Source organism: Eriocheir sinensis, chromosome 13, assembly GCF_024679095.1.
Source record: "Eriocheir sinensis breed Jianghai 21 chromosome 13, ASM2467909v1, whole genome shotgun sequence".
Lineage (NCBI taxonomy): Eukaryota > Metazoa > Arthropoda > Malacostraca > Decapoda > Varunidae > Eriocheir > Eriocheir sinensis.
The window spans coordinates 2284046-2310570 of record NC_066521.1 but is presented as its reverse complement, the minus strand read 5'-3'; the positions used below and the strand labels follow the sequence as shown (position 1 = coordinate 2310570).

The 26525-nt window shown below is 41.4% G+C and overlaps 2 protein-coding genes across 2 annotated transcripts in view; both read right to left on the bottom strand.

Moving 5' to 3' along the window:
* LOC126997872 (polycystin family receptor for egg jelly-like) overlaps positions 1 to 5132 on the bottom strand; it is a 345158-nt gene extending 340026 nt beyond the window's left edge. The window contains exon 1 of the mRNA XM_050859085.1: positions 5024 to 5132. The gene's annotated coding sequence lies outside the window, so the exon portion shown is untranslated. The remainder of the gene's footprint in view (positions 1 to 5023) is intronic.
* Positions 3932 to 26525, bottom strand: part of LOC126997792 (uncharacterized) — a 60642-nt gene continuing 38048 nt past the window's right edge. The window contains exons 5-11 of the mRNA XM_050859008.1: positions 22240 to 22415; positions 13210 to 13336; positions 12929 to 13104; positions 9929 to 10128; positions 7310 to 7442; positions 5024 to 5158; positions 3932 to 3985 (exon numbers count right to left, since the gene is read on the bottom strand). Coding sequence (XP_050714965.1) covers positions 3932 to 3985; positions 5024 to 5158; positions 7310 to 7442; positions 9929 to 10128; positions 12929 to 13104; positions 13210 to 13336; positions 22240 to 22415 — 1001 coding nt within the window. The remainder of the gene's footprint in view (positions 3986 to 5023; positions 5159 to 7309; positions 7443 to 9928; positions 10129 to 12928; positions 13105 to 13209; positions 13337 to 22239; positions 22416 to 26525) is intronic.

Here is a 26525-nt window from a genome sequence, read left to right as displayed (position 1 = left end):
CAGGCAACTTGTTGTGTCCGGACTCCGCCCTCTCTACCTGATGCGCCTCTTACAATAATAATAATCATTATTATAATCATAATCATAATGATAATCACAATAGCAGGGAGAACTGAGGTTTGAGATGATATAGAGCAGCGGTTCCCAAACTTTTCTGGCCACACACCACCTCCCAGGCTATGACCGAGTCCACGTACACCCGCTTAGATTCGAGCCGTGCTAAGGTCACGTCGATTTCCTGAAATTTCTTCATTATTTTACGAATTTTGTGCTCGCAAATTACGAGGCTCGGAGCGATGGCTATCAAAAATGAACGAAAATGTACCTAGGGGGTGGATGCATGTGCTCAGAGTCTAGCTAAGTTTTTAAAAAAGAACAGACAACTCCGTTGAGCCGTACATCATACGTTAGTTTTAAAATTATGGCAGTTAATGATGTGTTTAAAATTTTAATGAGACAAAATCCGCCATAACATTTTTTTTCCTTACACACCCCTAATGATCAGCTCACGCACCCCCAGGGGTGCGCGCACCACACTTTGGGAACCGCTATTATAGAGGAATCGGTTGCTGCTTGATCAGCGTTCAACTCCTGCCACAAGCTGACAATTTTCAGCCGTCGCTCACTGGCCGACAATCGTGCTATTCAGATAATTATAGTCTGTCTCATTTTATATGTTCTCCCACAGAGCGTGAATTTTGAGAGATGTGGTACCTGCGCATTGTAGCCCATGATTGGTTGAAAATTTGCATGCCCGATATCGTTAGCTAAAAGTGTGATATATATTCTAACTGTTTCGTCAGTAATATAATAAAATATTTATATATACAAAGAACCATAACACATTCCTATATAAATTCCAAAGATGCGAATTTGCATCCATAATATACCATACCAGCACAAAAAAAACATGTGTAAAAAGCAAATGTGTCAATCAATCAATGAATGGGTCCATACGCCAGGGGGTGCGTCGCCTCACCCACCCTACGACGCCAACTCCGAGGGTCCCTCTGGGCGAGTCTATATGCAGGCCCCCTTCCCATCCTGAGTATCTCCTGGCAGGATCTATCGACTTGCTCTAGTCAATAACTCCGTGGGCGTCCCCTTGGCCTCCTCCACTCAAGATTGTCTCTTTCAGAGACAACCCGATGAGCAGGATCAGCTTCAGGGTAACGTGCCACGTCCCCGTATAGCCGGAGCTGGCACTGACGGACTATGCAGGTAATACATGTCGAATCAGTCTCACGGAGTAGTCGCCGACTTGACACAGGTCATTCAAGCGATATCCCATGATTCTGCGTAGACATTTATTACTAAAGCCATCAATCCGCCTCTCCAAGTCCCCATTTATTGTCCATGTCTCACAGCCACAAAGTAAGACAGAGCAGAAGGGACTTGAAGATCCGGACCTTTGTCCTTTTGCTCAGGTATCGACAACACGTGTTTAGCGTGTCCATAACACCGTGGATCAAACCTATCCTCCCTAAGAATTCCTGGCGAGACTCATCGTTGTTATGAACTACGCTACCAAGGTATGTGAAATTTTCAGATCTCAGTGTGCTCGCCACATACATGAACAGACTGGACTGTTTCATCTAGCAAGCCTCCAAACACTTGTACCTTGGTTTTGGCCCAAGAAACCTGAAGTCCCAATGGCTGCGCCTCCTCGTGCAATGCTTCGAGAGCCTTCACCAAAATCTCCAGCGACTCCGCTAGTATTACTGCATCATCAGCAAAAACAAGGCCGGTGACCCTGGTATTGCCAATGGACTCTGGACTCCACAACTCTGCCCAGCACCCAGTCCATACAAGTGTTGAAAAAGCGATGGGGCAATTACACAGCACTGCCTCACTCTCGCATTCCGGGGGGAAAGAAAAAGGACAACCCCACCCCCTCTCCCCCCAATACACACACTTCACAGCACTCAGCCCCAGAATACAGGCCAGTCAGCAAACCCAGAATGCCTCGCGATGCACTGAGTCAAACGCCTTCTTGAGATCGATGGGCTGCAAGCATCCCCTGTCGAAAGTCACGTCGGTGCTCCGCCAGTTCGCGAACGTGTCAAGAGACATGTATAAATAATCGTTACATCATACGCAAACGAACAATAGGGTTTAATTAATGAGCTTTATTTAATTTCTGATGCAGAAAAATACACCTGGTTCTGTAAGTGTAAATAAAGGTAATTTTAAGCATTTACTGCATGTAAATAACATGGGTAATAATGAAATTCCCATGAAATATTACTGCATGTATGCTACTATACATTTCAGCGGCGGACAAACGCTGTTTTTCGCAAATATCTCCTAAACGAATCGTTGGATCAGTATGACATTTCAGCACACTACAGTTAACATCTGGACCTAATTTATGGCTAACATACCACGATACTATATGTGTTATGTGAGGAGTTTACTCGTGGAAAATAACACAAACCCGACGAGTCATGTTGACGCATTCGAAGGAAAGTGTGCCCCCCCCCCAACACCCTCCCAAACTATTCCTAACCACAACTACTTCTCCCCCTTCTCGCTCTCATTGTCCTTCCTTTTCTCCCCCTAGCTCCTCGCCTCCCTCATCATTCTTATGTCCCTCCCTATTTCTCCCATCACTGTATTATATATTAGAATGTTATGTAGGTGTATATGTATAGATATGATTATTAACTAAGAGCATGGTACAATTCCATGGAGGCAAGACGTATTTCACGTTGATAATTACTGTACAACACCTGGATGCGCCTCGGCAGTCAATGAGTTATACCCTGCCTCTGCTTGAGTCATAGCCTCGGCCTGGGGAAGGGGGATGGTGTGAGTAGGGGGGTGAAGAGGGAAACGAGGAGGGGGATGCTGCGATATTGGGGTAGGGAAGGAGTGGTCTGGGGGTTGTTCGGGGCGTTGGTGGAGGGGTTAGACGAGTACCCCACACTCGTCCGATTCTGTATAACACCTTAGATATGATGACTGGATTAGGCTTAATATCAGTCAGTAAACTCCTCACATAACACACATTGCAATATGGTATATCAGCCATAAATTAGGTCCGGGTGTTAAAGGTAGTGTACTGAAATATCATACTGATCCAACGAATCGTTTAGGAGATATTTGCGAAAAACAGCGTTTGTCCGCCGCTGAAATGTATAGTAGGTTATCTCGAAAAATAACTAAGTGATTCAAAGCAATGAAAAAAATAACTGAATTACCTGTTATATGCGCTTTGAGGCAAATGTCTTTTGTGCCTGAAATGAGCTAAATAATAATCTTTTAAAAGGCAGCCACCATCTGCAACCAGAGGGAGCTGTTCCCATGGGGGCTCTGCCATGTATAACTGCCCTAACTACTCGGCCAAACGAGCTTTGTACCCATCTGCATCTGATACCATCTGCCCATCAGCCGTTCGGATTGTACTCGTCTGAGGTGTGGATTTGGAGCGAGCTTCTTCAGAGCTCGGAAGGCAGATCTAAGGTCGTTTGCATTTAGGCAACCCTCAACATTCTCAGCGAGACCTCTCTGTATCCCTCCGCAGAAGGCTTCTAGTCCTTTGTGACAAAATCCAATATCGCTCCGAGTCTCAGGTTGCCTGGCAGCACGACTCTCCTCTATATGTTCATGTCTACCTTGAGGCAACGCCACTCCTAGGCCTTAGGCGCTCTCCAATACACTCCTCGGGATCTTTGAGAGTTTCCCGTTTAACGGTATTTCAGAACTCTGCAGGGTCCTCCAAAGTACCAAGCACTTCAAACCAATTGGAGACTGATACTGACTGCATTCTCCTGAGCACATGCCTGGTCCCTCAGTTTCTCATGATGGAACCCTGGCTAGCTGCTACATTACGTTACCGCAAGGCCTCTTTAGGCCTACACCTAAACCTTAGAAATAATTAGTACAAAAGAAAGAGATGTATACTCTCCACACAAATTTATCGAACGCTTTAAGCACCATGCATTCTGAGATACACGGACGAAAATTTTTGAGCCACCTCTCCCTGTGTAGAACGGGTGGTAACCCTGTGTACACATGCTTTGTGTGAAGGAGTGAGTTGCCTGTGGCTCAGTATTACATGCGCACTGATAAGCCTTGTCGCTTGATCTCGATGAAATCAATGGATGTTATGTAACCGTATTATAATCATTGGTTGTGGCGATAATTCCTCGTCACAAGGGTGTTTTATCATCTGTAGATTTACGTCAATCTGGTGCTAATTTAGTACCATCGAGTGCATATAATAATGTTGTAACCCAGTCCGGTTGTGGTCTATCAGTCAGTTTAAATGCTGTGGATGATGTCAGTCCTATTCAAGTGAGGGAATGATAATTTCAAGAGGTAGTTTGAGTTTAATTGCCAGTAAAAGTATGTAAGTAAACCCCATACCGCGATATATTGGTTAGGTATAACATGTATGAGGATGGGAGGTATTTATTAATAATAAATGTATGCACCGCCTGCGCCGATTTTACTGTTAAGTCTGCTTCGAGGCATCGAGGCGTGTCACTAGTGGAGCCTATTTCCACATATCTGCTGGCCCATAGTGATACGGTAAAGATGGACACATCAATCCGCCGTGCTGTTTGGAGATAACTGAAGCCTTCAGTGTGAAGGATAATAATGACTTTACGCCGGTCTTGTGGGGTCTCCGCGGAGACTAACGTGAGAACGTATGACTTACTGCGACCATCAAATCAACACAGGATCGAAATATATCATAATAACAGTAATGGATTCAGATGCGTTATCACAATCAGGACCAACCATTCCGAGGTGACTAGCCACGATCGATTCATTTTCACATCCATCGTGCCCAGGTGTTCGAGGACTTTGTGTGGAGAGTGTACATACCTTAAAAATAATAAACTAAACAGCCCAAGTTACCCATTTACTCTAAATTATTGGGAAAGTAAACTTGCAGAGCACAAGAGGGAAAGTGAATGGAAGAAAACTAAGAGACTGAAGGAGCGGTCCTATAAGTCAACAGTGCCATTAAACTATTAACTGAAAAATTCACAAAGCAACGCTGTTATCTCACCCGTCCACCCAAGGTCTTGAAACGCAGGAGGAAGTTCTTGGGCTCCCGCCACCCCAAGAGGAACGTGGGTGAGAAGACGGTGCCGAACAAGGCATCCCCCTGCGTGCTGGAAGTTGCTGCGTCACGGTACATCACCTGTAAACAGAATATATGATACAGTATATTGATTATAGCAATCCTTCATATGTTGTAGGTTTACAGCGGTTGCTCTCTACCCGAAATTGACCTCTCTTTTGGCCACTCTTTACTTTTATATTTTTGGTGGAGCAACGATTGGCGGACTTTTTTTTCTACACTTTTTTTTGTCGTTGTCCTTGAGCTGCTTCCTTTCCTGTAAATTAAAAATAAAAAAACTCCAAACACCTGTACCTTGTTCTTGGCCCAGGAGACCAAAAGTCCCAAGTGCTTGCATCTTCGAGCAGTGCCTCGAGAGCCATCACCAAAACCTTCAGCGACTCCGGAAGGATTACTGCATCATCGGCAAAAACAAGGTCAGTAACCCTGTTATTGACAATGGACGCTCCATAATCATTCCGGTTCACAACTCTCCCTAGTACCCAGTCCATACAAGTGCTGAAGTGCCTTGGGGAAAGGACACAGTCCTGCTTCACTCACGCATTCACGGGAAAGAAGCTGGACAAGTCCCCACCCCAACACTTCATAGCACTCTCATTCCCAGAATACAAGCCAGTCAGCAAACCAATAAAAAGTCCCTGTAGAAATCCCACAGAGTCGCAGAAGTTCCCAGAGTGCCTTCCGATGCAGTGAATCAAACTCCTTCTTGAGCTCGACATAGACTGCAAGCATCCCGTCAAAATTCGCGTCGGCGCTCCGCCAGTATACGAAGCGCTAGAATGCGGTCAGTTGTCAACTTACTTGGCGTGAACCCAGACTGTTCAGGTCTCTGCAGCTTAAGCAGCTGACTGCGAAGTCGCATCAGCAATATGTAGGCAAGCACATTGCCTGGCACACTGAACAGTGAAATATCACGGTAGTTGTTGCAGTCCTGACGGTTCCCTTTCTGTTTTCAGATAGGGACGACCAGCCCCCGCTTTCAGTTTGGAGGAATGGTACCAGATTGCCATACGGCAGTCAAGACCGCATGCAACCCGCCTCACTTTCAGCTTTGTGATGGGAAGGGATTCGTGAAAATGATAGAAAGATAAAACATTGTTGGTTAGACCTGAAAAGGATGAAACTTGCGATCGACATGAATACCACGAATATGGTAAGTTACATTGAAAAAAATATCCAGGAAAAGTTAATCATTTTTGCCGATAAATCGATGGGATCTTTCCCGGAGGTGATGGAACTCTTATTGAAGTAATAAAGCGGTATTGGCATGGATTCGGGTATTCGTAGCGGAAGTGGTTCGGACAAAGTCACTGTTAATAATTTAAAATATGGACTTTGAAACGGCTCGTTGTAATGGTTCGCTAAAAGAGAAGTTATGAAAACTAATGAAGCAAATCAAGAAACTCAACGTGAAAAAAAATTAAGCAATGACAAACTTAACTGACTTAACTTTATGTATACATAAGAACTTAGGATATAAAATGTTTTGAGCTTCGAGTGCAGAAAATGGGTGTTGGTTACACAATAACAACAGTCATAATATATGTATTGCTTTGTATTTAGAAACACCAACGTTGTTGACCGGGTTGAATTAGCAAGGTCTCATGAAAATTGTTTCATCTGTCTGAAAGTCACTCATCTGGCTAAACATTGCTCTTTTAAGTATGTGCTCATTGAAAAATAAGAAGCAGTGGATTCCGATTAATGATCTAGATACCTCGAGCAATGACGTTAAGGTTGCAGCAGCAAGAAGGAGATTTACGGAGTGAAGGCTAGAAAACCAATGGATTTGTATATATGATGTACCGTAAAAAAAACTCGAAGACATGTTAAGGGGGAAAGTGGAAAATTGACCATTTTTACAAATTTCACACAGTCATGCCAGAATTATCCCATGATTCTGCATAGGCACGTATTACCAAGGGCACTTCAAATCGCTATCTAGTGTCACTGTCTCACATTCATAGGGTAAGAGAAGGATTACAAATAATATGAAGATCTAGATCTTTGTCATGCACAATGCCATAAACGCGTGCTGAGGTTATCTATAAAAACGTGGGCCAATCCACTCCGAAGCATAACTTCTTGAGGCCCACCGCTGTTCAGCACTACGTTACCAAGGTATGGGAGATTTTTCAAAATATCAATATCCTCGCTACACACAGAAACAGACTATACTGTTTACTTTAGTAAGGCTCCAAACGAACGTACCTTTGTATTAAACCATGAACCCTGAAGGCCCAAGAAATTCACTTCTTCGAGCATTGCCTTGAGAGCCATCACTGGAACCTCCAGCGACTCCGCGAGGATTACTGCATCACCGGCAAAAACAGAGTCGGAGATCCTGGTATTGACAATAGATGCCCCAAGTTTACCTTGAACACAACTCGGCCTAATACCCAGGCCATACATGAGTTGGCATCTGGTGGGGCAAGGAAAAAGCCCTGCCCCACTCGTGTTCACAGGATTGAAACTTGACACGCCCACCCCAATCATTCAATCCCAAAGTACTGGCCAGTCAATCAAGCAGCTATTCTTGTAGCAAATCCACGGAGTCACAGGAGATCCCAGAGCGCCTTACGATTTGCTGAATAAAACACTTCCTTGAGATCGTCAAAGGCTGCCAGCATCACCTATCAAAATGAATGTCGACGCTCCTCCAGCACGCGAAGCGCTATAATACGGTAAGTTTTCGACATACCAGGCGTAAATCCGGATTACTTAGGTCTCATCAGCATCATGAGATGGATGCCAATCCGAATGAACAATAAATGGGAAAGCACCTCGCTTGGTACTGTAATCAATGTATTACCGCTGTAGTTGTTGAAGTCTTGACGGTCTTCTTCTCTTGCCAGATGGGACGACTACGTAGCTCCCTCGTCCAACCAGGAATGGTATTAGAATGCCTTACGGCTGTTGGAAACGCTTGCAACCCATGCATGCCTTAGCTTTGCAATGATGTTACAAATACTAGCTACCTTTGCCCCAAAAGCTTTAGCATATAATGGATAGTTGTCCATTTCCTCTTTTATATAAATTGTATTGTTTATGACAAACATATTAAAGTATTAAAGTGTGCCTTTCCACCCCTCAACCTTGCCGTATCCTGTCTGACCTCGTCACGATAAGGTGGGCTTTCGTCAATGGGTGAATCAGCATTCGTCATTTGTAGGCCGGGATTCAGAGCCGCCCGCTCAGTGTCCACCGTGTACACCTGCTCAAGGTACTCAGAACAATGAGCTCTCTGCCCATCAATGTCTGACACGAATCAACCATCTCTTCTTCGTAAAGTGCTAACCTGAGATGGTATTCAGGGCTTGATAGGCAGTTATGTGGTCATTTTCATTGAAACGACATACCATTCCTTGTCTCTCCGAAGAACTCTAGTTTTGCCCGACTTGGCCATATACTGGTTCTGATTCCCAGCATGGAGTATGTTGACTTTGGAGGTTTTCCACTGCACACTTTTACAGTAGAAGGGCTTCGCGTTTAAAGGTATCTAACAGTTCTACAAGTTCCAGTGTGCTGAACACAATGAACCGATGTGTGACTGTTCCAGGATATTCATGGGCACATGTACTAAGGCTTTCAATCTCTCAAGATGTCATTGTGGTTATATCTCGAGAGTTCTCTTGATTACAGCTGAAGCTCGTATTACAACAGCAAGCCTATTATAAGTTGCAAAGAACTCAGCACATCGGAAAACACAGCCGTTCTGAATGATTCTCCACCTGCAACGATTGATTACAAAAATGTGGTAAATCTCCTTAGCTACCATTGCAATATCATGTCAAGCAGCGCAGCTCTGGTCTTTGTTACCATGAACATTCAATGCTCAGCGTCCTGGATCTTGCAGAATTTACGAGACAGCTGCCTTTGTATCCATGTTGAGGAGTCCAACTCAACGCATAGCCAACCGTCAGTATTGGAATTAAAGTCACCGAAGACAATGAGTGTGTACCAAGATGATCATTGGTCTGATATGAAATAGAGGTTAGCGTAGAATACCTCCTTATATTCAGTTGAACACTTCTCAATAGGAGCGTTCACTGAAACACGAGACATGAAGAATGTATTTTTCCGATTTCCCATGGAATGATTACAGCTTCCAGGAAAGAGACCCCTCTGTATGTGCCCAGATAATCATTGAGGTGATTGTCTTTGGAATGGAGGCACACATTCCACGTACTTTCTCTACTCCTCATGCCTTGGTTCAGTCACGCTTGTTTCTCGTGCTATCAAAGATAAAGAGGCAGCTCACAAAAGGTACCAGAGTCATCGCACTCCTGCTACCCATGATCTTTACATTTCCTCCCCGAATCGTACCAAATCTATTCTTCGACTCACCAAAAACGTTTTCATCAGAGACTTCTGGCACCTAGCCATAAATATCTCCGATATCACTTCCTCATCTTTCCCTCCTCTCCTTAACCTTGACGGCATCACCGCCGTAACATCTATCTCGAAAGCTGAACTCATCGCTCAAACTTTCTTTAGAAACTCCCCTAGGGACGATTCTGGGCATATTCCTCCTACTCATTCCCCCTCTGACTCCACTATGCATGTTATTAAGAATATTAAGAATGATGTCTTTTATGCCGTCTCTGGCCTAAATTTTCAGAAGGCCTGATGGAGTACCTCTTATTGTCCTTTAAAACTGTGCTTTGGTACTAACAAACTGCCTGGTCAAACTCTCGTCTCTGCCTTTCAACATCAACCTTTCTTCCTGCTGGAAGTACGCCTACATAAAGCCTGTGCCTAAGAAGAGTGACCGTTCCAGTACCTCAATCCTTAACTAAAAGATTTATGTCTTGGGGAGTTCATCCGTACCGTGATGATTGCTGGTCCCCCTGACTGTTCGCCACTTGCTCGTCGAGTGCCCCAGTCTTGTGGACCTCCGAGAGCGGTACCGCTCCCGGTGTCGGGGTGGAGATGGGAGCTTCTACCTCTCTCTGGTGCCGGGGGAGAAGGCACTCTCCCCGGGACATGAGGTCATAGACTACCTTCAGGAGGCTGGTATCCTCGATATGCTGTAAGTTTACACCCAATAGCAGTTGCTTCTATATTGGTTTTAGAATTTCTATTAGGCACTTAACTTTTCATTATTTTACGATTCTTGAGTTTTAACAATCTTACGTTTTTATGCGAGGTCATTTTATTCGGCGCCATCATTATGACCAGTGCAGTTATGGCGCAATGACTAGTCCAACCAATCAATCAATCCGTTTTGGCCGTTCTATCTCTGCTGCGGCAGACGGTCACTGTTCTTCCCCTAAACCTATCAACAGTGGTGTCCCCGAGGGCTCTGTCCTGTCTCTCTCTCTCTTTCTGATATCCATCATTGATCTTTCCACAACAAATTGCCCTATCCACTCGTACGCCGTACTCTCGTACGTTCGTACTTTACTTTGCATTATTCAAATTCTTTAAACAGAAGACCCTCCCAACAGGAAATAATGGCTTCAGACTGGAGGCTGCAGAACGCTTAACCTCAAACCTCGCTATCATTTCCGATTGGGGCAGAAGAAACCTGGCTGTGATTGCCACGACAAAGATGGGGGAAGTCACGGCCAGGGCTGTCGTCCCTGGTCATATTTCCATATAACAAGTCGTAAGAGGAAGACTGCCCTGGGCCGCCTTAGGGTATGTCACACTCGATACACACATGGCTTCCTCATGTCCCGGGGAGTCCAGCCATTCTGTGACAACTGCTTGGTCCCCCTGACTGTTCTGTACTTGCTGGTCGAGTGCCCAAGCCTGGGGATCCTGCGAGAGCGGTATCTCTCCCGGTGTCGGGGTGGAGATGGAAGTCTCTCTCTCTCTCTCTCTCTCTCTCTCTCTCTCTCTCTCTCTCTCTCTGGTGCTGGGAGAGAAGGCACTCTCCCTGGGACATGACGTTTATGGCTTTCTACAGGAGGCTGGCGTCCTCAACCTCCTGTAGGTTTTATTGACCTTTTATTGAGTCCTTTTTTTTTATTTTATTTTCAATTAGTTACCGTTTGTTATAGTTTATTAAGTATTATAATCGGCGCCACATGACCATGCAGTTGCGGCGCCAAAACCAAACGCCCCAATAATTATCAATTCACCTATCACCTCAACACAAACTTCAAAACACCTATCCCCTATTCTTCGACAACACTCAGCTGTCAAGCCTGTCATCTTCTTCTACACTATACATCCTCGGTCTATCCTTAACTTAACTGGAAACTTCATATTTCCTCTCTCACTAAATCAGCTTCCTTGAGGTTGGGCGTTCTGTAACATATCCGCCAGTTCTTCTCCCCCGCACAGTTGCTCTCCATATACGGGCCCTTGTCCGCCCTCGTATCGTGTATGCATCTCACGTGTGGGGGGGCTCCACACACACAGCTCTCTTGGACAGTGTATAGTCTAAGGCTCTTCGTCTCATGAACTCCTCTCCTCTTAATGACAGTCTCCTACCTCTTAAATTCCGCCGCCATGTTGTCTCTTTATCTTCTGTCGATATTTTCATGCTGACTGCTCATCAATATACTGTCCAAATCCCTTATGCAAAAGTTAACCAGCATATTCATTCTTTCATTTATCACGCTGGTAAAGTCTGGAACAATCTTCCTTCACCTGTATTTCCTCCAGCCTACGACTTGAACTCTTTCAAGAGGAGAGTGAAACTGACCTTTCTTGGCCACTTGTTCTAACCCTTTTTTTTTTTTATAGGAGCAGTGATCTGCGGAATTTTTTTCATTACTGTTTTCATTTTTTGCCTCTGAGCTATTTCCTTACTGTAAAAACAAAACGGGGTAACCTCAATCAGAAATGACTGCAGTTAGCCGGAGACATATGGAGCTACCTCCATACGCTAGGTATCATTACTCAAACCGGCCCAGCAGAACGCCATTATAAAAGAACAGCAGGTGTAGGTTTTACGAGTAGGATCTCTTGTTTTAGAGGGTCATTATTTAGTATCAAACTTTCTAGGTAACTTAATTGTGTATCTAACTATCTTCTCAATTAAATTTCTAATGACAAAATTAAAAGTCCTATATGTTTCTAGCATACTCCATAAAAAAAATGATGTAACGTCAGCTCTCTTCACATCAGCAAGGGCTAGTACCATTGTTAGACTTTCAGGATATTCGGGTCTTAGCCTAAAATTTTGTAGAACCACAGTATTTACTGAATCTAATTGGGTTTTAAAAAAAAGTCTAAAATGCCATAAATATAAAAAAGGCAATACGAAATACTCATACCTCAAGCCCAGTAAGCTCACACCTTACAATCGTACTGGTACTGACGTTGCCATTCCACAAGGGCACGTTAAGGATGGGAGAAGGCTGAGTCTCTCACTTTTTCTTTATTTAATTAAGTAGTTCGAGATTTATATGTATTGCATCTGGACCGATAATTGTTTAAATGATCAGAGCTCATTCAATACTTTTCATTGGTTAATATTTCAAAGCTGGGCAAGTTTTAACCCGGTAGCTGCGGGGATCATGTTTCTTAAAGGTCCCTCTAAGCAAGAAAAAGGAGAAAGAATCATCACTCACGCAAACCATTTCATAATATACATTACCGCATTTGTGATCAGTTTATGCATCATCTGTTTTTTGTGGGGGGGTTTATATCATGGCAAAAATTTGGCCCGTCGCTGGTACACGGTAAAGCCACAAATTTGGCCCATCGCTGCTACCGGATTGAAACGGGGTGTTGAATACTACTATTGCAATCGTTAGTGTTGAAAGTAGTAACGGGCCAAGAGGAGTGGAGAAAGATGCAGAGGAAGGCACCAGGGTTCAACATCCAAATATAAATTCAAACCTAGTTGTAAACGAAAGTAATGTTTATAACCTTAGCTGATGGGCTGAAAGTAAGTGGTCCAGTGATGCAGCCAACACTGAAGAAGGACTGTGGCTTTAAAGGTGTTAAGGGGACGGCCATGTCCGAGTATCCAAAGGGCATGTCAATAGTGGCCACAGTGACGGCAGTGTAGTCGGTCCACCCTTTCAGAGTTGTGTTTGTGCCTCCTGAAAATTTATTTAAACAAATTCATTATGTGACGTTACATGCAACCAAGGAAGATGTATTTATCACAATCAGAGAGTTTTTGTAGTGTAGTACACATTTTTTACCTGAACATGTGGAAAGCGATGACTCCCGGCAGGAGGCGCCACACAGATACATGGGCGGCGTGCAGGTCCACTCTCCCTCCATGGGGCATGCGGGCACCCCTCCATTCACACATTTCTCTCGCATCGTCTTGCATCAAAAGAAAAAAAACGGACATTAATATATATATATATATATATATATATATATATATATATATATATATATATATATATATATATATATATATATATATATATATATATATATATATATATATATATATATACATATATATATATATATATATATATATATATATATATATATATATATATATATATATATATATATATATATATATATATATATACATATATATATATATATATATATATATATATATATATATATCAGAGCTGGGCACTTCCGATCATCAGTCCGATCGTCCGATCTTCCGATCTGATCGGAACAGCAATTGGCGATCGGAATGCAAAGACTGGATCATCTTTGTAAAATGTAATCGGACTGTGGAGATCGGAACTTCACAAACTAACTTCCGATCACCGATCACAGAAAAGAAAGTGGTCAACGTTGTCATGGCAACAAGTGACTGCGGACTTCTTACAATTATTTTTATACACGTTGCTAAATAGTTACTTCAATAAGCGTCTTTATTTATAAAATTAAGCGATAATTATTGATCGTTAATTTATTTAATCATGGTAAGGTATCGTGAACGAGACGCGCTAAGTCGCTTTATTTGCTTGGCGGGACTTGTTACACGACGCCATGACAATGTGGTGTGGGCTGCAGTAGAGGCTTCCGTCCACTCCAGTAACCGAGTGGCCTGCCCCAGGGCCAGTTGTCAGTTATGTATTTTCTGCTGCAGTGTTACCACCCTCTAATGGCAGCAGCGGCAGTTCCTTTTCGGGAAACCAACAAGACCTAAGCTAAAAGGGGGGGCTTCGCCCCGCCTCGACACCCCCACCTTCTTAACCGGGGGGAGGGGTTTGCCTTCCCTCGCCACGTATCCTAATACATCCCATCCAATCTGCGCATGCGCGGGATTTGTTTACAAACAAAGGGTGGATGAATTGCGACACGGTACCGTGTCTATGTCGACTGCCTATCGCGATATGTCCCACCTGAGTTTTTTTTTTCTTTTTAAAAGTAAATGTTGACGTATGTTTTGAATTTGAAAATTGCTTGAAATATGAAAATCTCTTCCTGCACTCTTTGTATGTCGGTAAATGAGGTATGTCGGTAAATGTGATAAATGAAATAATCTGCTCCCCTTGTATGTCCGTAAATGTGATAAATGAGATAACCTACACCCCTTGAACGTCGGTAAATGTGATAAATGAGATTACCTGAACCCCTTGTATGTCGGTAAATGTGATCAATGAGGTAACCTACACCCCTTATATGTCAGTAAATGTGATAAATGAGATAACCTGCACCGCTTGTATCTCGGTAAATGTGATTAATGAGATACCCTACACCCATTGAATGTTGGTAAATGTGATAAACGAGGTACCCTACACCCCTTGTATGTCGGTAAATGTGATAAATGAGGTACCCCACACCCCTTGTACGTCGGTAAATGTGATAAATGAGATAACCTGAACCCCTTGTATGTCTGCAAATGTGATCAATGAGGTAACCTACACCCCTTATATGTCGGTAAATGTGATAAATGAGATAACCTACACCCCTTATAAGTCGGTAAATGTGATAAATGAGATAACCTGCACCCCTTGTATCTCGGTAAATATGATTAATGATTTACCCTACACCCATTGAATGTCGGTAAATGTGATAAACGAGGTACCCTACACCCCTTCTATGTCGGTAAATGTGATTAATGAGGTACCCTACACCCCTTGTATGTCGGTAAATGTGCTAAATGAGGTACCCTACACCCCTTCTATGTCGGTAAATGTGATTAATGAGGTACCCTACACCCATTGAATGTCGGTAAATGTGCTAAATGAGGTACCCTACACCCCTTGTATGTCGCTCAATGTGATAAATGAGGTACCCTACACCCCTTGTATGTCGCTCAATGTGATTAATGAGGTACCCTACACCCCTTGTATGTCGGTAAATGTGATAAACGAGGTACCCTACACCCCTTCTATGTCGGTAAATGTGATTAATGAGGTACCCTACACCCATTGAATGTCGGTAAATGTGCTAAATGAGGTACCCTACACCCCTTGTATGTCGCTCAATGTGATAAATGAGGTACCCTACACCCCTTGTATGTCGGTAAATGTGATAAATGAGGTAACTTTTTTTGTTTACATCTCACCCTATAGCGCCGGTAGGCTTTCTTCAGGGGCCTGGTGGTCGGCCCGTCATGCCGCAGGCAATTTTTATAGTGGCGTTAGTTATGTTTGGCTCATGCCGCCCCCTGGAACTTATTTTCGATTCGCTTGTGCGGTTTCTTCTAGATTCCGGGATGATAGGTGGTCTTCTGAACAGCCTGTGGGTAGGCTTAAGCCACTCGGCGGTGACTAAAAAATCCCAGGTGGTAGCGTGGGATTTGAATCGACGTTGTCCATGGCGTGCTGAGTGCTGGCCCCGCACGCTAATCACTCAGCCACCGCCTACCCTTGTATGTCAGTTTATGTGAAAAATGAGTTAACCTAAACCCCTTGTATGTCGGTAAATGTGATAAATGAGGTAACCTGAAACCTTGTATGTCAGTAAATGTGATAAATGAGATAACCTATACCCCTTGTATGTCGGTATATGTGATAAAATTAATGAGATAACTTACATCCCTTGTATGTCAGTATATGTGATAAATGAGATAACCAACACCCCTTGTATGTCGGTAAATGTGATAAATGAGATAACCTACACCCCTTGCATGTCGGTAAATGTGATAAATGAGATAACTTACACCCCTTGTATGTCGGTAAATGTGATAAATGAGATAATTTACACCCCTTGTATGTCGGTATATGTGATAAATGAGATAACCTACACTCTTCTGATTGATGGTCATGTTTCTTGGATTCTCTCCATTTAATGGCAGGGTATCTGAATTATGGGGTCCATGTCATTCTTGAATTTGGCCATTTTCACATAAAAGCTGCCATGCTGTCTTGCCACCATCTTGCCTGGACAAACTACGATATCAACACTGTTTGTAAACATCGGGTTTAGCGCATGCGCAGATCAGGATGGGATGTCTTAAGATACGTGGATGGCAGATGACACAACACCGGCTTACTTAAAATCAAAACCTTATTGCTTATGTTCTTCTTGTAACTAATTTATTTATGGACCAATACCTTTTATTCAGAAAGCTATTTAATCAGGAAGGATAGAAGATTAATGATCACTATCGCTCTTTTATTATAGAATAGTAAAAAATATTTCCTAGATATCGATGATAAAATATTAAAAATTTTAAAAATGTTTGTCAAAAATCTAAATCAACTTCAAACAAAAGTTAAAATAGCGAACATAATTCCTTTGTCATACTTTCAGAAATTGAATAAAAAGAGTAGACTTAAATAAATGCCTAAAATAAGAAGTTAAGATAACATTTTTTATTTACCATGTCCTGTATACCAAAAGAAAGAGGAAAAATAAAGATATTTATAAGCAAATAATTAAGTTATTACTTATTTGAAATTATTACTTAAAGAACGCCTAAAATAGGTGTTTCTTGTAATTATTATTTTAAAAAATAATAGTAATTATTATAAGTTTTAATGATCGGATGATCGGAATAGTGCTCGGAACAGCAGTACTTAAAAATTGATCGGATGATCGGAATCAGATCAGTTGCTCAAACTGATCGGATGATCGGGGATCGGAACAGCAAAAAAGTGATCGGCGCCCTCACGGAGCTCATCTTTAATCCTAGAATCTAGAGTCCGGGGTGATAGGTGGTCTTCTGGACAGCATGTTGGTAGTCTTACATCACCCGGCAGCGGCTGAAAAATCCCAGCTTGGTGTCACCGGGCGGGGCGCGAACCCGCGACGTCCTGAACGCTGCGCCGTCACGCTATCCATTCAGCCACCGCTTCCCCCCATATATATATATATATATATATATATATATATATATATATATATATATATATATATATATATATATATATATATATATATATATATATATATATATATATATATATATATATATATATATATATATATATATATATATATATATATATATATATATATATATATATATATATATATATATATATATATATATATCTATAAATATATATATATATATATATATATATATATATATATATATATATATATATATATATAGTTCTGGCGCAGGCGAGTCTTTATAGTGGCGCCCTCTTGCATTGGCTCATGCTGCCCTCTCGGAGCTCATCTTTAATCCTAGAATCTAGAGTCCGGGTTGATAGGTGGTCTTCTGGGCAGCATAGGGGAGGCGGTGGCTGAGTCGACAGAGTGACGGCGCCGCGTTCAGGAAGACGCGAGTTCAATCCCCGTCCGGTGCCACCAAGCTGGGATTCTTCAGCCGCCGCCGAGTGGCTTAAAACTACCCACATACTGTCCAGAAGACCACCTATCAAGGATTAAAGATAGGACAGAACCCTGTGGGACACCACTGTTAATAGGTTTAGGGGAAGAACAGTGACCGTCTACCACAGCACAAATAACGGTCAGAAAGGAAACTGGAGATAAAGGTACAGAGAGAAGGATAGAAACCGTAGGAGGGTAGTTTGGAAAGCAAAGATTTGTGCCAGACCCTATCAAAAGCTTTTGATATGTCCAACGCAATAGCAAAAGTTTCACCGAAACGGCTAAGAGAGGATGACCACGAGTCAGTTAAGAAGGCTAGGAGATCACCAGTAGAACGGCCCTTGCGGAACCCATACTGGCGATCAGATAGAAGGTCAGAAGTGGAAAGGTGCTTTTGAATCTTCCGGTTAATGATTGAATCAAAAGCTTTAGATAGACAAGAAAGTAAAGCTATAGGACGGTAGTTTGAGGGATTGGAACGGTCACCCTTCTTAGGCACAGGCTGTATGAAGGCATACTTCCAGCAGGAAGGAAAGGTAGATGTTGACAGGCAGAGGCGAAAGAGTTTGACCAGGCAGGATGACAGCACGGAGGCATATATATATATAGATATATATATATATATATATATATATATATATATATATATATATATATATATATATATATATATATATATATATATATATATATATATATATATATATATATATATATATATATATATATATATATATATATATATATATATATATATATATATATATATATATATATATATATATATATATATATATATATATATATATATATATATATATATATATATATATATATATATATATATATATATATATATATATATATATATATATATATATATATATATATATATATATATATATATATATATATATATATTATATATATATATATATATTATATAATAAAACGGCGGTGGCTGAGTGCTTAGCGTGCAGACCCCCCGCATTCAATGCGTTCTGTACGATACGGGTTCGAATCCGCACGCTAAGACCTAGGATTCTTCAGTCACCGCCGAATGGTCTAAGACCACCCATATGCTGTCCTGAAGACCACTATAAAAAATATTAAAAAAATGCCTGCGCCGTGACGGGCTTCGGCCGACCACCATGCCCCTGAAGAAAGCCTACCGGCGCTATAGGCGAACACGTAAATATATAAATATATACCACAACATAGACTTCTGTGTGCTGACATAGTCACGAAATAGAGAAGAAAATATAAAAAAAGAGAAGAAATAAAAATAAAAGTGTGAAAGCTGAGGGAGAAGGAAATCAGAAGAGTTTAAACAAAGAGTGAAAAGGTAAAATGAAGACAATAATGGAGGATGGGAATAACTGAAAGAAAATATCATGAAAGCAGGGAGAGAAGTGTGTGGTGAAACAAAAGGAATTAGAAGAAAGGAAAGAGGGACGTGGTGGTGGAATGGAATAGTATAGCAGGCCATCAAGAAGAAGGAGGCATACAAGAAATGGCAGAAGACAATGGAGGAGGAAGAAAGAGAGGTGTTTAAAGAAAAGGCAAGAAAAGAGGTAGCGAAGGCGAAGAAGAAAGCAACAGAAGAGTGGGTGAGGGAGAGACAAGGGAGATATTAAAAAAAATGAGATTTAAAGTTGCAAAACAGATGGAGAGAGAGAGAGAGAGAGAGAGAGAGAGAGAGAGAGAGAGAGAGAGAGAGAGAGAGAGAGAGAGAGCAGATGTAGTTGGGGCAAAGTTTGTAAAAGATGAAGGAGGGAACATCATGGTGGAAAAACTTTTTTTGGGAAAGATGGAGTAAAAATTTCAGTGAACTGTTAAATGAGAAAAATGAATATACGATAAATGAAACTGGAAAAGCAGAAAGCCCACAAGAAAAATACGGAAGAGGTAGTAAAAGAAGCACTTAAGGAAATGAAAAATGGTAGACCAGCAGGACCTTCAGGGCTAACAGTAGATTTAATAAAAGCAGCAGGAAAGGAAGGAGTGGTGCAATTGACAAGTGTTAAACGATGTATTAAAAAAGGGAGAGATACCAGAAGACTGGAAAGGAAGCGACATTATACCCATTTTTAAAGGGAAAGGAGATGCTTTGGAATGTGGTAACTATAGGGGGATAAGGTTACTGGAGCATGGCATGAAGGTATATGAAAAAGTCCTGGAGAAGAGGCTGAGAAGGATAGTAAGAACTGATAAATGTCAGTTTGGCTTTTGCCCTGGGAGATCAACAAGTGAAACAATATACAATATGAGAGGGCTTCAAGAAAGGTTTATGGAGAAGAGATTGTATCATGTTTTTTGTAGATCTAGAGAAGGCATTTGACAGAGTACCAAGGGAAATTATAAGATGGGCATTGAGAAAGCAAAGAGTACCAGAAAGATTGGCTGAATTGGTGATGGGACTATATGAAGGTACAAAATTGAGAATGAAAACAGTGGTGGGAACATCAGATGAGTTCGAAACTGGAGTGAGGGTTCACCAGGGATTTGCCCTTAGCCCGCTCTTGTTTATAACAGTAATGGAGGAGGCAACAAGAAAACCAAGAGGAGAGGCACCATGGGAGCTGCTGTATGCAGATGACTTGGTAGTAAATGCAGATACAGCAGAAGTGAAAGAAAAATTTAATAAATGGAAGGAAGGAATGGAGGAGAGAGGTTTGAAAATTAATATGGAAAAAAAAACAAAGTACATGGGAACTAGAAAAGAAGCAAGAGAAAAGATTAAATCAAGAAAATATCCTTGTGGATGGTGTGGGAAGGGAGAAGGTGTAAATTATGTCTTGTGCACATGTTGCAGGCAGTGGTGCCACCTTAGATGTCAGGCCTCAGAAATGTAAGAGGAGTGCAGAACTTTACATGCCCAGCTTGCGTAAGGAGACAGCAAGGACAATAAACTGAGAGGGATGAACTAGAGGTGAATGGATGAAAGCTGGTTGAGGTAGAACATTTCTGTTATTTGGGGAGATGTTCTGAATCTGGACTGTTAGGCGGGAGTGGAGAGAACAGTGAGAGCGAGAGTGGCGGCAGCGTGCTTAAAGCGGAGGGAGGTGGCTAGTCTGCTCGTGAATCACAGCATCCCTCTTAAGTAGGGGTTCCCAACCATTTTGTTCCTCTGTAACCCTTGGGCATTTTTATAGGTTCCCGTGTACCCCTAAAAATTTAGGATTAAAAAAAATGAAACTGTAATATTTTTATATTATTTTATAATGAAATCTATGTGTAGACTGATGATATAATTTAAATAACAGTTTTGCTTACCAAAATGAGGAAATTGTAAAAAAAACCCACGACATTATGCAATTTGAATGAAGATTACAACACCATGTATTCTACAGTAGTGGTTATTTTCTCGGACCCAATTTACCCCCTGAAAAGTGCAAATGTACCACTGGGGGTACATGTACCCCAGATTGGGAACCCCTGCGAGTCTAAAGAGTAAAGCAGGGGTGTACTAAGCGTGTATTAGATCAGTGATGTTGTATGGAGCAGAAATATGGGATCTAACTAGAAAAATGGAGGTATTGAGAGCAAGTGATCGCAGAATGCTGAGGTATATGGCGGGGATCAGGTGTCTAGATAGGGTGTCCAGTGCAGATGTAGCTAACAGATGTAGAGTAGAGGACCCCCGATATTTTGGACATGTAAAGAGAGCAGGGGAGGATACAGTGCTGGGAGTTGTGGAGAGATTAGAGGTAGAAGGAAGGAGACCAGTTTGTAGACTAAGAAAACATGGAGAGGTTGTATACAGGTAGACTTGGCGTTTATGGGATTCGATGAGCATCGGGCAGAAGATAGAGTAGAATGGAGGAGAGCCATAAGGCGTCCAACCGCTATATATATATATATATATATATATATATATATATATATATATATATATATATATATATATATATATATATATATATATATATATATATATATATATTTTACATCTATCTACTTATCAACACACACACACACAGTAAATATCAGTTAATTCGATTTCCAGCGGACCAGTCTCATGTTGGATTATCAGATACACCGAACTATTAGATGGCAGTGCATTTATAAGCAATTCATAATTTTAGTTTGGTCCCCCTTTGCTAATGTAGCGCTATAAGTGTGCATAGTTTCAATTCTGAACTGGTTAACTTCTCTAGGTTCCCTATCGTTACCACCCTTCATATTAATGTATGATCAGTAACTGGAGGGAGGAGGAATGTTATGTCTTTCCACTAGACTAAACTGTGGGCAGGTGGCAGCTGAGTCCTGACCTCTTATTTTTGTATGGAGGGTGTAGCATGAATTGTGTAACATTCTCAAACTTGAAAGAATATCTAGCCATGTAGCCATCGGGGGTACACGTGGTTACCAAGGGCTCTTATATTAGGGTTGCATTTATAATAAGCACTTTTATAGTCATCGAGAGTACGTGCAGTTCTAGTCACTCGAAATAGCGTTTTTTTCCAGTTATTTACTGTTAGTGAGCACAAGTAATTCCCAGGATCACTTACATTAGCGTACACTGTTGATTCTGAAGCCATCCATCCGTCAACCATGGTCAAGCACTCGTCTTCCATGATAACCGCCGTATCAAGCACATAATTACTCACACAGCTGTTGACCTCTTGGGATGACACTGGGGAAACTTCAGATGACCAGCTGTGCCCATACACTTTCGTCTCCAGGTCTGTTGAATGAGGGGGATGCAAATTCAATGGTGGGACAGGCCAAGCAAAGTTTCACTTCAGTATTCAAAAGACATGGAATAGACAATCCCGATTAACAGGTCCGAGTGACGATTATGTTTTGTTATAAAAATGGCTAAAAAATACAATTGTCTCCACATTTGTTCATGATAAGAATTGTTGGAAACTAATTTCCACAAAGTACTGAGTAGTTTAGAAGCCACAAGTTCATGAGGTCAAAATCTCCATAAAAAATAGCACTGCCTAAAAATGATAATCATGAAAAATGACAACCATACAAAGCACATTTTTTGTATCTTTCTACAGTAAAGGAAGCAGCTCAAAGGCTTGTATATATATATATATATATATATATATATATATATATATATATATATATATATATATATATATATATATATATATATATATATATATATATATATATATGACTGTTAAGCACGGCTCATATCAATGAAAGTAGATATAAGTGTTATTTTGAAATTTGTTTACGGATACATCAAAGCATGCTGCTACTGTATAAGGTAACGAGCTGGAAGTTAATGATTGATACACTATAAACGTAACCACAATAAAGTATATGTTAAAGACCACTCGACACTAAAGTGACACTTCTTTACCATAAAAGTAATCATTCTGTACTATACAAGCGACCACTTCGTTGTATGTGATATATCAATACTCCAACCGTGACTATAATACAAATACAGTATATAAGTGACAACTCAACAGTGTAAAAGTGACCACTCTGCAGTGTAAAAGAGACCACTCTACATTGCAAAAATGACAACTCAACGATGTAAAAGTGACCACTATGCTGTAAAAGTGACAGCTCAACATTGTAAAAGTGACCACTCTACACTGCAAGTGACAACTCAACTTTGTAACAGTGGCCACTTTGTAAAAGTTACCACTCTACACTAAAAGACCATATTCTTTCATAGGTGCTGCATGTAGCGCAGGTAGGCTTTCTTGAGGGGTCTCTTCGACGACCCCAGTCCGTTTGTGGCCCAGGCGAATTTCATTCATAGTGGTTGCCGTAATATATGACGCTTGCTTGGCCCATGCTTTCCCCCGGTTCTTCTCATGACCGAAGTCGCTGAAGTCAGTATTAATTGAAGATCTGGGCGGAATGTGGGTAATCTTCCGCCACTCGGCGATGATTTGAAAAATCAGTGTGTTTCGGTACGACTCAAACCCAGGTCCACGGGCTCACCACGCCCGCACACTGAGCACTCGGCCTCCGCCTCCTCCACCGTAAAAGTGGCAACACTAAGTGACCACTCTACACCGTTAAAGAGACTACACTAAGTGACCACTCTACACCGTTATAGTGACTACACTGTAAGTGACCACTCTACACCGTTAAGAGACCACTGTAAGTGACCACTCTACACCGTTAACAGACCACTGTAAGTGACCACTCTACACCGTTAAAGTGACTACACTATAAGTGACCACTCTACACCGTTAAATTGACTACACTGTAAGTGACCACTCTATACCGTTCAAGTGACTACACTGTGAGTGACCAGTCTACACCGTTAAAGGGACTACACTGTAAGTGACCACTCTACATCGTAAAAGTGACTACACTATAAGTGACCCCTCTACATTGTTAAATTGACTACACCGTAAGTGACCACTCTACACCGTTAAAGTGACTACACCATAAGTGACCACTCTACACCGTTCAATTGACTACATTGTAAGGGACCACTCTACACCGTTCAATTGACTACATTGTAAGGGACCACTCTACACCGTTCAATTGACTACATTGTAAGGGACCACTCTACACCGTTCAATTGACTACATTGTAAGGGACCACTCTACACCGTTCAATTGACTACATTGTAAGTGACCACTCTACACCGTTAAATTGACTACAGTGTAAGTGACCACTCTACACCGTTAAATTGACTACATTGTAAGTGACCACTCAACACCGTTACATTGACTACATTGTAAGTGGCCACTCTACACCGTTAAATTGACTACATTGTAAGTGACCACTCTACACCGTTAAATTGACTACATTGTAAGTGACCACTCTACACCGTTAAATTGACTACATTGTAAGTGACCACTCAACACCGTTACATTGACTACATTGTAAGTGGCCACTCTACACCGTTAAATTGACTACACTGCAAATGACCACTCTATACCGTTAAAGTGACTACACTACAAGTGACCACTCTACACCGTTAAATTGACTACATTGTAAGTGACCACTCTACACCGTTAAATTGACTACATTGTAAGTGACCACTCTACACCGTTAAATTGACTACATTGTAAGTAACCACTCTATACCGTTAAATTGACTACATTGTAAGAGACCACTCTACACCGTTTTTTTTTTTTTTTTTACAACAAAGGAGGCAGCTCAAGGGCACACAAAAAAAGAAAACAATAATAAAAAAAAGCCCGCTACTCGCTGCTCCTAAAAAAGATACAAAAGAGGTGGCCGAAAGGAAGATCAAATACGGGAGGAGAGGTGTCCTGATACGCTCCTCTTGAAAGAGTTCAAGTCGTAGGCAGGAGGAAATACAGATGAAGGAAGATTGTTCCAGAGTTTACCAGCGTGATGGATGAAAGAGTGAAGATGCTGGTTAACTCTTGCATAAGGGGTTTGGACAGTATAGGGATGAGCATGAGTAGAAAATTGACACTGTAAGTGACCACTCTACACCGTTAAGTGACTACACTGTAAGTGACCACTCTACACCGTAAAAGTGACTACACTGTAAGTGACCACTCTACAGCGTTAAAGTGACTACACTGTAAGTGACCACTCTACAGCGTTAAAGTGACTACACTGTAAGTGACCACTCTACACCGTAAAAGTGACTACACTGTAAGTGACCACTCTACACCGTTAAATTGACTACATTGTAAGTGACCACTCTACACCGTTAAATTGACTACACTGTAAGTGACCACTCTACACCGTTAAATTGACTACATTGTAAATGACCACTCTACACCGTTAAATTGACTACACTGTAAGTGACCACTCTACACCGTTAAATTGACTACATTGTAAGTGACCACTCTACACCGTTAAATTGACTACATTGTAAGTGACCACTCTACACCGTTAAATTGACTACACTGCAAGTGACCACTCTATACCGTTAAAGTGACTACACTATAAGTTACCACTCTACACCGTTAAATTGACTACATTGTAAGTGACCACTCTACACCGTTAAATTGACTACATTGTAAGTGACCACTCTACACCGTTAAATTGACTACATTGTAAGTGACCACTCTACACCGTTAAATTGACTACATTGTAAGTGACCACTCTACACCGTTAAAGTGACTACACTGACTCTGAGACCACTCTATACCGTTAAATTTGACTACACCAAAGTGACCACTTATACCGTTAAACTACACTACTATAAGTTATTTACCACACCGTTAAATTGACTAAATTGTTACACCACTTCCTCTCACACCGTTAAAGTGACTACACTGTAAGTGACCACTCTACACCGTCAAACTGACTACATTGTAAGTGACCACTCTACACCGTTATATTGACTACATTGTAAGTGACCACTCTACACCGTTAAATTGACTACACAAAAAAAGAAAACAATAATTAAAAAAAGCCCGCTACTCGCTGCTCCTAAAAAAGATACAAAAGAGGTGGCCGAAAGGAAGATCAAATACGGGAGGAGAGGTGTCCTGATACCCTCCTCTTGAAAGAGTTCAAGTCGTAGGCAGGAGGAAATACAGATGAAGGAAGATTGTTCCAGAGTTTCCCAGCGTGATGGATGAAAGAGTGAAGATGCTGGTTAACTCTTGCATAAGGGGTTTGGACAGTATAGGGATGAGCATGAGTAGAAAATTGACTACATTGTAAGCAACCACTCTACACCGTTAAAGTAACTGCACTGTAGGTCACCACTCTGCACCGTTAAATTGACTACACTGCAAGTGACCACTCTATACCATTAAAGTGACTACATTGTAAGTGACCACTCTTCACTGTTAAAGTGACTACACCGTAAGTTACCACTCTACACCGTAAAAGTGACCACTCTACACCGTAAAAGTGACTACATTGT